This window comes from Centroberyx affinis, unplaced genomic scaffold (assembly GCF_046629955.1).
Source record: "Centroberyx affinis isolate AG114_WGS23_722 - 3 ecotype Tasmania unplaced genomic scaffold, CSIRO-AGI_Caff_v1 ptg003367l_1, whole genome shotgun sequence".
Taxonomy (NCBI): Eukaryota; Metazoa; Chordata; class Actinopteri; order Beryciformes; family Berycidae; genus Centroberyx; species Centroberyx affinis.
In genome coordinates, this window is record NW_027281358.1 from 127,054 (window position 1) to 140,018 (window position 12,965).

Genomic DNA, 12,965 nt, shown 5'->3' on the forward strand with positions numbered 1-12,965 from the left:
TACAAACATGGGGAGGGAGAGATAAAGCATTACAGCAGAGTTAAAATGAACTAGCAAAAGGCTAGAAAAACAAATACCTTCTCCCATTAGAGATAATTACAAAGCTAAAGACGGGAGCTTGGGGACAGGGATAGTGGGGTAATATGTCTAGAAATATCAGGCTGGTCCCATTGGAGGATCCATGGTTTTATACAGAGGCTGGCTGGGGAGATAAGGGAAGGATAGAGCCCCGGGGCTTTGACACAGAGGGGTCATATGAGGGGATGAAGATGGCAGTAATGGCAAGTCAATTTTTTACATTTTATTGTGATTTTATTCTGTCTCCACACCATAAAAAGGTGGGTAAATTATGACCTCCAGTCCCTGATCATCATAAGGTAAACAACCACATAAACAATATAAACAAGTATCACTTATATTTTCAGAAAAAGCATTAATATATGATGTGCAAATCCTATGGTGATCCAACTTGTATTCTACACTTTCCACCTGCAATTGAAACATGCATTATTGTCTCCAGCTGTAATTTAATGAATTCATATGGAAAGTGCTTTGTAACTTTGTTCTGGAAAGTGCTGCTCTATTATTATTTATTCATCTAGGAGAACTTTAGAACCAAATGAAAAATCACTGTAATATTCCTATTACAGGGTTAGGGTTAGGGACTATAGCGTGTGTGGCATTCAATAATAGATTTACAGTGAACTAATCATGGTGCTTTAAAAAAAGAAAAATCCTATAATATTCCCTATTCCCTAATATTCCTATAAAATCCCCGTTGAGATTTATGGTTTTGCTATGGTTTCTGTAGTATAGTGTCCTTCTAAAATGTGTTATAGGATTACAGTAGTTTCGTAAGAGTTTGCCTCCACACTACAGTCCCTTGCAGATGAGACAATTTTAAAAGTGTCATTTCCAAATATCACAGTACATCACAGTGTCTTATAGGAAGCAATACCTATATATAGTGGGATATTATAGTGATAGGCATAAGATAAACATACGGTATAAACCTAGGGCTATGGGGTTACAGTGGGCATCACACCGCTGGGGTTTGGTTGAATTGGGCCCAATACGGTCACTATAAACAAACTATAGAGTAACTATAGGATTATTATAAGGTCAGTGTAGTGATTTTTCGTCAAAGTAGTTTTATTTCTTCATTCAGGCGAGCTCAAGAGTCATATATTGATCTTGTTGTAGGTCCGACAGCTCCACTTCCTGATACACCTGTTTGTCAGGTAGTCTGCCTGCAGTCCGCGAGCGCAGTGCTACGAACGGAGCGACCGAGTCATGACAAAATATGGACGGCGTATTACCGAAAGTTTGATTCAACTTGCGGGGATTTATCGTCACGATTTTTGTGTACCCGTTTTCACTTCAAAAATGCGTCGACTACGCCACAGGAATACCCCTCTGAATATCGTTTTGTTGCTGTATTTGGTCAGTTGTTTCGGTGAGTAGCCTAACACAGGCCTGAGCTCCGCTTTCATGTCGCTGTATTTCAACATCAAGTTGAAAATGAGAACTTAGTCAAAAAAATATATCAAATTAGATCTAACTTAATATTTGACCCAGTAGACATGCCTACAGCCCACTGCCCATTTTAGACAAAGATAATGTCAAAGTCGTAGGCCTATTTCTTTTGAATGTTGTTTTTTGTATTTGAAGGTAATGCCATACACGTTTCACAATGTCACTCCTCAATTTCAGTCACCCGATACATATGGGACAGTCCAAGCCTAAGGTAGAAATACACTCGTGTTCTGTTTTGAATGGTCAACGAAAGACCCGTAGCCTTCCATAAGGTCACTATTTAACTGATTATTGACCGCAGACCCACTGTACGTTCCTATAGGAAAATTAGAATTGTTTTTCGTTGTGGGCATTAAGTAGAGATGGCCTAGGAATAGATTAGCTGCCACAGCGGATACAATCACAGGCCATAATAATGACAGGCCAGTGTTAAAAGCCTGAGGCCTGGAGGGCTCCTGACAACCGGAATGCAGTGAGTGAAGAGCAATGTCTCTATGCCAAATACATTACAAACACGGCTCTGAACTGTGTGCAGTTGTTTGCCTCGCTTTGAATGCATTTGACCTTTTATTGAGGGGATAAAGAGTGAGAGACAAATCACAAATCTAGGCTTCCTCTGGCTCTGAGACAAATACAGGCCACATGAAAATGTCTATCACCATAGACAGTATGGTGATAGACCTAGTCTGCGTCTTAATTTCTTTGATAAAAACTTCCAAAGAAATGGAGAAGGATTTTGTCTTGCCAAAACACAGTCAGTTTACATCTCTGCTGTGGTGTTGATATGCATATCTGCCAGTTTTTCCTGCTAGGGTCACATGAAGGGCTATTGGAAAACCAACACATTACGATGTTAGCTTCCTGCTGACTTTAATAGTCCTACAAGCTATTTTTTTCTGTCACATTTCCAATGTCAAGACATCTTGTTCAAGGATCCATCAGCCAGGTTTCAGGTTTTGGCTGACACGTCAACATGCGCACTGGTCCGCTGCCAACTTTCCCGTCCAGTTGCCAATTACTAGTATGTCAACATCTATCATGTCTTCAAGTTCAAGAGCGGTTCAGCTTTCAAGGTTCCTCAGCTTGATTTCCACTTTTATGCTCAGATAACTTTGTTCATGTTGTCGACCGGCTCACCCCGAGGTCTTTGCAGATGATGCAGACTGATCGTATGAAATCCCTCACACTCCTTTGTGTGTGGGATAAACATGATTCTTATCACGGCTGCTTGGGTCTTTGATGGAACCAGTGGTGTCAATCTAAGATCGGAAATATTTGCTGATTGTCGGGATCTCACCTCGCCCTTGGAGAGAAGGCGATTTGAGGCCTTTGCTTTGAAATGGAGAAGGATTTTGTGTTTCATTTGTGCCCAAAATACAGTGAATGTATGAACATCTCTGCTGGGGTGTTGATATACAAATATAGCCAGTGTTTCATGTTAGGGTCACCTAAAATGAAAACAATATGATGGTGGCCCGCTGTTGAAACTTGTTACTTTTTCTTGTATGCCGTATGTTCTCTGAACACACTGGTGTGTGGGTGCAAGGTAATGAATATATACATATACATATCCCATATCATTAGCTCTAACACATGCACTCTGGTTGGTGGAAATGGTGCCACAAGGAGGGATTGATTGAGAACAATAGGAGGTTTGTTGGTTTTAAACATCATCATTTGGCATTCTGTACCTCTACGCCTCTCTCCTTCACAAGTTGTTATGGACTTCAGTCGAAAACCAAGGTTTATTGAAATGAAGCCTTATTAATGAAACTCGTCTACATATTCAGTTAATGTGATGACATTGAGTCTTAAGAGAAACCCTAGAGAAAGTGTTCCATTCTTATTCACAGGTACCAGCGTGTGAGCTCGTTTGCTGTGGGCACTGCCACGGCTGGGCTGCCTTGGCGTTCTGAGTGAAGAGATAACAATGAAACACATCTACAGAGACACGGAAACATAGCGTGCCCGCTACTTTTTCTGCAATAGAAAGGCCTTGACAGACAGATGTGTTGCAGGCCTGTCAGATACAGCAAGAGAGGCTGACGAGGAAATTCTATTAGAATGTCACTCAGTTCACTGTCTACCTAGAAGAATTTGCCTTTCTGAGTACTGGGCTGACACTTTTAACACCACAGCTGGGAAGTCTGGGCACATTTGCAGATGTAAGCGAGTTCCAGATGAATAAAATGTCATTCACGATGTGTCCTCTTTTCTCTTTGTCTCTCATCTCTTTATTTAACCTCCCAACCTTTCCTCCCTCTGTTTATCCCTCCTTAACCCTTACACCTGTAAACATCCGCCCATCTCTCCTTTCTTTCATTCTCTCTTCACCTCTGTCCTCTGTATCATTCCACCTCCCTCATCTTCTCCTACCCTTTTCATGTATTCTGTTGCGTATCCTTCTGCCTTTCCTCTATTTCTCTCCTCCTTCCTACCCTTTCCCCTCCAGTCCCCTCCCCAGTCTCCTCCATCACAGTGAGTTCTCCAGCAGAGCTCCATGCCTCCAAAGGGGATGCTGTGACGTTGTCCTGCACTTTCAGCTCCACCAGTAGGCCGACCAGCAGGATGTCTGTCGACTGGTCTTACAGGCCGCAGAGTGGAGGGCCACCACAGACGGTGAGTACACACTCATCAGAGCCACAATCAGAAATCAGAAACGCTTTATTCGCCAGGTACAATGATCGTACAAGAATTTGCAGAGACGTATTGCGAGCATAAGACATTCTGACATACTTGGTATAGGCACAGCAGGACCTCCAAATCAGTGTGAAGGGTCGGTGCAAGACACAGGGTCTTTGTCAATATGCTGTCTTGTATGTTCTTGCATCCCCCTTGATGTATTTGATGTATTATCGAATGAAGTACAATTCCAAATCAAAGGACTGATAAAGATCCCAAAAGGTTACCTGCCATCTGAGGATGCATCAGATGGTGACTTGGCTGATGAGAACGAATGTGAAGCCCTGAGATTCATTGCAAGACAGCGCTATGCTCTATAATTCAGAGCTGGTTGAATTGGCTCATAAAATGAGCACCTGTGTGTTTTAATTGAAGCCGCAACGTTAAGCTCACAGTCCATGTCAAATTGTAAAGATGTTCTCTGTGCTCACATTGTAGGTTGTTCTTTCCAAGACAACCTGGAAAGAACGTTATCCACAAGGACACAAGTATTAAGTTGGTTTAGATTTAGATTTCATAATCCCATATACAGTGGAAAGTAGATTACTAATTACTAAATAATGCAAATGAGAACAAAGAAGCACCAGTTGAATTGCTGTGCATGGTTCCAAGTAGAAGTGTTAGTCTATATTAAACCCACGTACAATGTATGCACACAAATGCGAGTGACTTGCCCCTGCATATTAGGGTTTGGGGTGGGGAGATCAGTACAGTAATAGTAATACTTTCCTCCACTATTAAAGAGAAACCACGTAATGATTTTCTATAAAATAATTTTCCCCATTTAGAAAATGGGGAAAAAAGTGTTTCAAAAATGTGTGCTTAAAAGCTTGAGAGGCCTTGCATTTAATCTGGTAATAAATTCATGGCTCTTCACTCAGAAGTATAATTGATTTTGGCAAGTCGTTGCTCTCATGGGTATTACTTTAGCTTTCTTCTGTAGTCAAATGGTGAAAACAGAATTATCCTATTATATGACTGTATTGTATAGCAGAACTTAGTGTATTGGTTTTAAAGCACAATAGGTTGTATGGTACCTATTGTATCACTGAATGTTTTCCATATTGTTCACACAGACTGTATTCATTGTACAGGGCACATGACTTCAATTTCTCACGCTGTGCAAACATAACTTGTTTGCCCATCTACTCGTTTTACTTGCATACTTGACCAGCTTGTCTATTCTTGGTTTCTGAACTGCCCCGCCCACACGTGCTGCAATGGTATGACTTAATAGAGACGGAACTTTTCCCTAAGTACACGCTTGACAAGCTGAAACAAACTCGCCTCAACTTTAGCTTTAACTCGGATGTGTACCAACAAGACTGCTGTATCAGCATCACTCTCACTGACTCTAATGTCCAGATTTTACGCACTCACCTTCCCTCTCTACAACCCCCTCTGGCCCTTGCATCTTAACCCCAGCAAAAGGAAACCTCAGGCAGGCAGTTCCCTCAATCCCCCTTCCTCTATGGTGGTATCGTGGTCTTGTTCTAAATGTGCGTAGATGTATATGTCCTGACCCACAACTGCACTCAGTCCTCTAACCCTGCACGCCCCGAGTCCAGTTTGAGCAGCCAATCCACTAAAATCTACCACATCTTTTAAGCAGTTCCATTTGGACTTGAAGATAGCCATCAAGTGTGGTTGTATGTAATTGCATTTGGACCATGGGAATCCATAGAGTGTGGTCGTTGTAACCGTATATGCCGTCATTTCCTATAGGAGCACTCAGAGTTAAGTGACGGCTAATGTTTTGTGGCTCCACAGATATGGAGTGCTGTTTGGTTTAGTCATGAAGACGTAGTAGTTAGGTCTCAAAGTGTGTAGGGGGAGGAAGTGTGAGAGAGTATGTGTGTACGCACGTGTGTCAGCAAATAGCATGGTATTACGTCAAAGGGTGTGTTAACTACCTGGGGTTGGCCCATGGCAATCTCTATGCTTTTCTTTCACTTACCCAAACTAGTTTGTGCCGATAAATAATGTGTGACGTTTTCTTGATATGGCCCACAGATGGACCCAAGTCTGCGAGTTTCTAATTTCTATTTCTAAGGCTTCATTTACTCTCCGTCCAATTTCATTAACAGTTTTGGCTGGTTTATTGGCCTGTCTGTCCCTGGTCGTATATCAGCCTGGGAAAGACCGTGAATAAGCATTTGAAAAGCTCCATCAGAAATATAATTTTGCAGCCAAAGCTTTAGTGTCAATCTGAATTGCTGCGGTGCTTCAGTGGCCTGCATAATTACCTCAGTCCTGATGAGAATTAATTCTGTGGATTGGACAAGAGAGGCTGAATGTTCAATCAAATATCAGTGGGAGCTGATGGTAATTGGATGACATTAATATGGCTGGCAATTGAATTCTGCTGAATAATAGTTAAAAATAAACCTCTTCTTAGAATGATCTAAAACATTATTCGTTAAACACAGTTGCTAATTGGGTCTTACATGTGTCATTTGGTGGAAGCTTTTATCTGAAGTGCCTTACAGTACCATGCGTACATGTTTAGTGTAGGTGGCCCCAGTAGGAGACAACCCCTAACTTTGGCAGTGGTAGTGCTTCACTGAGCTCCACAGGACCAGTGGGTCTAATGTTTGTTTTCAGACTGAACAGACTCTTATCTAGTCAGTCACTTCAAGCTGGTCTCATGTAGGTTGAGCTCTGCCAACTCCTCAGTTGATCAGCCATGGATGAAGCGCAGTGGTTTGTGTTAGCGTCGGGGAGAGGGAGAGGAGTGATTGGGTTTGGTTTATTTATGCCAGTCCTCTTCCAGAAGAATCCAGCTGTAAAACCATAAAGTTGAGTCAGTGTCAGTGATTGTTCAGCTGATTCTGTGTTTGCTTTTTATAGGGAGACGATATAATTCTTGTTGACATTGTTCCCAGTGTGTAATCCTTGCGATAGCGAATAACCTCTCTAACCTTATGTGCATTTTTTTTTTACCCGATCTTTATTTAGGCTGCATGATGAGGAAAAAAAAGACACTACATGTGTGTATAGCCTTTTGTAGACCTGATAATACAAATACCATACACATTTTGCACATCCCGTATTTTTCGTCATATTCATATATCATACATCATACATACATATATCTGGCATATATATTGCATATATCCCAATATTTTTTATTTTATATTTTATTTTATTTTCATACTGAACATCATATTTCTGTAAATGTTTAAATCACACAGATTTTTCTTTGTCGAGGTCTCTTTGTCTTTGCTGCTGTTATTTTACACACCCTGTTATTCATATATTTAATACTTTTCATTCTTATAGTTCTACTTAATATGTTCTCTATTTCCCATTGACCAATCTGCTGATCTTTTCATTCTCACTACCTCGTATAAAAGTATGCATTAATTGTGTGTATTGTAATATGGACTTTAATAAATGCCCATGTTGCAACCTTTGCAGTCAAGATATTGCATTAATTCATACTGGAATATAAATTACTTCAATTTATTGTTCAGCTCTGTCTCGATCTCCTCTGTCTGAACCCTGGATCACCTCCACTTGTAATGCTTTTTATACTTCTCTCTCTCTTTCCTCTCTTCCCTCTTTCTCACCACGGTCGTTCCTTGTGTTTCTCCATTTCATACAAATAAAATCTAAATTAAATGTATTATTAATAAAAAAAAACACAGAAGTGTTGCAATTGCCTTTACAACACCCATTGCAAACAGTATAGAAAACAAACAGCATCGGTGAAGCAATCAGCATAAAACCAATAGAGAACACAAAAACAACAAATTCAAGTATGCATTCAGACACAAAAACCTTGTGTCTTCAGAAAGTCAGTTTAGAGAAACAGCCTACTTTTAGATTGAAGATTATGTTTCATGGACCCTAAGATCACCTCCTCTACCTCATCTCATGTGTTCATTACTCTCAACCCCTCCAGTTCTTCCACTTCTCCTCCCGGGCGTTCCTTCCCACTGACGGTCAGTTTAACGGTCGTATCCGGTGGCAGGGGAGCCCGGCGCGTGGCGAAGCCTCCATCGCCCTGATCAACGCCACGCTGAGCGATAACGGGACCTATACGTGCTCAGTCAGGAACCCTCCTGACGTCCACGGGTCCCCGACCTCACACACTGTACTCAGTGTCACACCCAAGGGTAAGACTGGGCACAGCACACACACACACACACATGTACAGATGCACATACACGCATGCAGTTGAGTGGGGCCCATTTCTTCAGGCTGTTTTAGAGTTCTTCATTTCCTTGATTTAGTCATGTACATAATCTTTTGACTCGCTCCAACTTCTTCAAACTACTGAGATGTGATCATACTTTCCATGCTTGAATGCATATAATATAACAATGGACAAATCCATACACTCTTGGCCAAATTCAGACGCATTCTTTGATTAAATTTCATCTTTACCTTCTCAAATATCTATGATTTCATATCACTTCCCTTTCAACACGAAATGTTTCAAAAAGGTTGTGCAAAAAGACTTTATCAAAGAGTGCGTGTGTCCTGATATGGCCAAGGGTGTCTGGATTCAGTCAATCTTCCACCACATTAGATACACATGTCGAGGCAGAGCTGAGGGGAAAAAACAAACCCTGCTTATTGCCTGCTTGTACATTCCCAGCCAACCCACATATTTTTAGATAAAGTAGAACAGAAAGTACATAAATCTAAATGTCTATTTTGTGTTTTTGTTAGCCGGTTATGACGTTAGCCACAGTGACTCATACATATTTGCCTGACTCTGCTGTCAGCAAACTGTAAATGCTAAGAAGCAGGGATGCAGTGAAGGGTAACTCACCTGAGTTGAGTTTACCCACGTTTTTATTTCTAGTGTAGAATTTACCTACATTTATAAGCTGACATAAATCTTTATGCCCTGAATTCATAGTGTACATCATAGTAAGTAGTATCAAACTAATGTAAGATATATGAAGATAGTGTCTTTTTAAGGGAAAAAAACACAAATTATTACTCTGTGGTTATAAACAGCATGTTAATGTGTGTCTAATAACCGTATATCACCCTCCCCAGTGCCCAGCGTACGCTTCTCTGACGTGGCGGTGCTCCTTGCTTTCATCCTCCTCCCCTCCGCTCTCATCACCCTGGTTCTGATTGGACGAATGTTCTGTCCCACCAAGCAGCACCGTCAATCAAAGGCCTACAGATCGCCCATAGAGGTCATTGAGGGGTCAGTAGATTTATTCAACCAATCAGTGCTCTGGGTCCCATGGGGGTAATAATAGTCATTGCTGGCTTTGATAGTTACAGCTGTGGTTACAGAGTGGTTCTGTATTGCAGAACTGATGAGGTTTCAATTAGGTTTAAGTTTGAGTGAAGGCTTTGATTTCTGGTGCGTCCGCCTGTTCTAGAGAGGGATCTATAGTATGAGCTGATGTCACCCAGTTTGGAGTCCAGCACTACAGCCTACAATTAGGATCTTAGTTGTGCTACACACACTGTTTATAGCATGGCACTGTTCGTTCCCCTATCATCGAACACAATAAATCAAGTGCTTGCTCATGGTTAATCCTGGGGTTTCATGTCTTATGGCTACTTCAGCTGGCATTGGCTCTTTTGGCTTATGCATTACTGGGCTAGGAAGTAGAACTAGTTAAACCTCCCATTGCTATTCTGTAATACATACGCAAGGCAGGGGTATTCAACCATGTCCCACGGGGCCTGAGTGTATGCAGGTTTTCATTCCAACCAATGACTACACCAGGTGATTTCACTGATTAGCACACCTACAACCAGAGAGGAGGAACTAATCTGTGTAATCACCTGGTGCAATCTGTAGTTGGAATGCATACACTCGGCCCCTGTGGGACATGGTCGAATACTCCTGACTTACAGGGTTAGAAATGTGTAAACGGGTTCAGTATTACGCCAGTCATTATTGTTCAAACTTACACTATAGTCTGTAGAAAGACTCATGCCGTTTTAACTAATCTAACTGATCTGAAGTAATAACTGTGACAACCCAATAGCTTTTAACACTCAAATTTAAGACCCTTACTATTTCTTACTGTTCTTTGTCGTTTGATGCAGAGCTGCAGTTAAAACTATTTTTCCCATTCAAACCAAATTTGGACCCAGTGAATGCTGTGTCGCAATTTAACAAGCAGGCCTTTTCACCAGGTTGTGATTTTTGTCATTGCTAGCCTACATTACTGTCCATTCTGCTTCCATCAGAGAGGAGTACGCCATCAAGCCGACAAGGACCAAAGAAAAGAGGAACACATGCTGTGACCTATGTCTGATGGTACAGTACAGAACAGTTCATTTTACCACACTGTGTTATTGGTCTTTCAACCCATAAATAACTTATTGAGGCATGTCTGCCAGATCCGTTTCACGTGCTAAATTTTACATGCTGTCTATGTCTGACAACAAGACTTGAGGGTTGATAAAATATTGATTTTTCTAAAGCAGTTGTCATATGTGTCTGCGTCTGTGTATATGTGTGTGTGTGTGTGTGTGTGTGTGTGTGTGTGTCTGTGTTCATCTGTCTGTCTATGTAAGTGTGTCTGACTGACTCATTTTCTGCCCGTCTGCCCAGGATTCAGACTATGAGGAAGAGTACCAAATGCAACAAAAGAGGCCTCCAAGGGAGGAAGGCTTCGCTGAGTCCCAGTGCTAGAGACCCCTGCTGGTTGGGAGATGTAACCACAACATCTGGACCTGGTGCCTTTTGAATGGGAGGTTTTGAATTGAAATCGACTGCTGAAAACTCCCAGTGCTGGATTCAAATAATCTCTTCTCTCCCACACTCTACCATGCACCCATTCACTTTTCCCTATGGAGGTAAATGCAATGGACATTCTATTAGTGATGGAGTCTTTGTGGCAGAGGTGTGACCAAGTCAGTCTCACGTCTTGAGGCACAAGTCCCAAGTCTAAATGTAGATCACCAAGTCAAGTCCATATCATTAATGTCACGTATAAAGTCAAGCCTGAAGTCTAAATGTAGATCACCAAGTCAAGTCCATATCATTAATGTCACGTATAAAGTCAAGTCTGAAGTCTAAATGTAGAACACCAAGTCAAGTCAGAACAAATCAAGAGTCTAGTATCAATTTACTTTCTTAAAGAAAACCAAATATCTAGGACTTTTCAATGCAATATGGTTTTAATAGGATAAAAACTTGGTAAGAGCATCATGAGTTTGATTTCTATAATCAGTTTCAACTTCAATAAATTCAATTATTCCATACAAATTTAGAAAACAGAATTTAAATTCAGTCGTCTGGTGGAACAAATCTCATAACCTTTAATCTAAGTCATTTGTGGTGACTGAATCCCATTGGAAAATACTATATGAATTGTATTGAGACGATCCGAATTTTACGTCTCCAGCATTAACATGAGAAAACACGTTGCAGGCAATCATTTGAACCATCTCTGCCTAACAAAGTCGTAAATTTCTCATGCCGTCTCAAGAACCAGCCCAGTGCTTTTTAAACCAAAGAGTTGTGAGAAAACGGAGGCTTAGATTCCTGGACCTGAGTGGTCTGCATGAGATTTCTCATCAGCTTCTCTACAGTCCTCCCTGTTCATACTGTTTGTATAGGCCCACAGAAAGAACATTTTTGTCAGGTAACTCACTATGTGCATGCACACACACACACACACACACACACACACACACACACACACACACAGACAAGCACTATACTTTCATATGTTGTTCTTTTAAATGTGTCACTTTAGAATTTCTTATTGTGAAGGAGATATGTGTCAAACCGAATATGTTTTGCCTAATTTATTGCCTACATCCTAGAGGCTATATTAAATTTGTAGTTTACTGTAGTGGAAGATTTTTGTTATATCCTTTATATTTTGATAGAAAATAAATGGTTTGATCTGGAGTATAATTTGTGACCACTTATACTCAACGCTATTTATACAGAATCTTGTATATATTTTCATACATATTCAGTCCTTCTCTATATATTAGAGGTGCCTTGTCATGATTTCAGCGTGAACTGTAAAACTGTCTCACCTGTTTTCATGCTCAGTTTGACATTCCAGCTCTTCATACCTTTGGGTTGTTTGAGTTTTGATGTTGTGATTTTTTATGGATGTGGTTATTTTATGGTGTATCATGTTAGAGTCTTGGCTATGGATGTACAGCTTTTCTTTGCTGATTAACTTTTTAGCAACATTTATGCACAAAATAAATGACTTATGATTCATTTGCATATTGAGCTACACTCTCGGATTTGTGATGGTATGAACATGACTTTCCAGTGTCATTAATACAAATATCATCTTAAGCAAAGTAATGCTTCCTTGTTAGCTAACAGAGCCAGTGTGTTGGTAAAATTGAAAGCATACGGCTAGCATTTTCTAATTCGCTCTCTTTGTTGTCTTTGGTCTGTTGCACTATTCATGAATGGGTCTGTTCCACTATTCATGAATGCTCTTGAATATTCCTTTAAAAACTCTAAGGACAGGCTGGAGTCTCAAAGCATCACTAGCATTCCCTCTTAACAAATTGCTGCAGTGTCTGTCTCATCTATGCAGTCATGGGACTCAAGGGGCACAAAAAGCCCCAAAAGCCCACCAATGAAACACATATAGAAACAGATAAGTCCTCATTCTGTCTCATTTCTGTTCTAATTCTCATTCAGCCCAATTTACCATGCCCTCCTCTAAGTTTTAATAATTCACACACTGCCACGGTGAAACAATTATCATTTCTGCCTCATCTGAACTACCATGGCAACAGCTTCCTTATGTCAGGCTGGAATGATAAAGAGA

At 40.8% G+C, this 12,965-nt stretch overlaps 1 protein-coding gene across 1 annotated transcript; it reads left to right on the forward strand.

The window, feature by feature from the left end:
• The first annotated feature begins 1,183 nt into the window (after positions 1–1,183).
• On the forward strand, positions 1,184–11,872 carry mpzl3 (myelin protein zero-like 3). Its single transcript, XM_071538904.1, has 6 exons — positions 1,184–1,456; positions 3,989–4,155; positions 8,126–8,339; positions 9,235–9,391; positions 10,396–10,465; positions 10,763–11,872. Exons 1-6 carry the CDS (start codon positions 1,294–1,296, stop codon positions 10,841–10,843), a joined length of 852 nt encoding a protein of 283 aa, XP_071395005.1. The 5' UTR covers positions 1,184–1,293; the 3' UTR covers positions 10,844–11,872.
• The last annotated feature ends 1,093 nt before the right edge of the window (positions 11,873–12,965 follow it).

Excerpts from the sequence above, each read along its gene's own strand:
- mpzl3 (XM_071538904.1), top strand. The coding sequence starts at position 1,294 with ATGACAAAATATGGACGGCGTATTACCGAAAGTTTGATTCAACTTGCG. Across the intron at positions 4,156-8,125 it reads GTGGAGGGCCACCACAGACG|TTCTTCCACTTCTCCTCCCG; the intron begins GTGAGTACACAC and ends CAACCCCTCCAG. Across the intron at positions 9,392-10,395 it reads CCCATAGAGGTCATTGAGGG|AGAGGAGTACGCCATCAAGC; the intron begins GTCAGTAGATTT and ends TGCTTCCATCAG.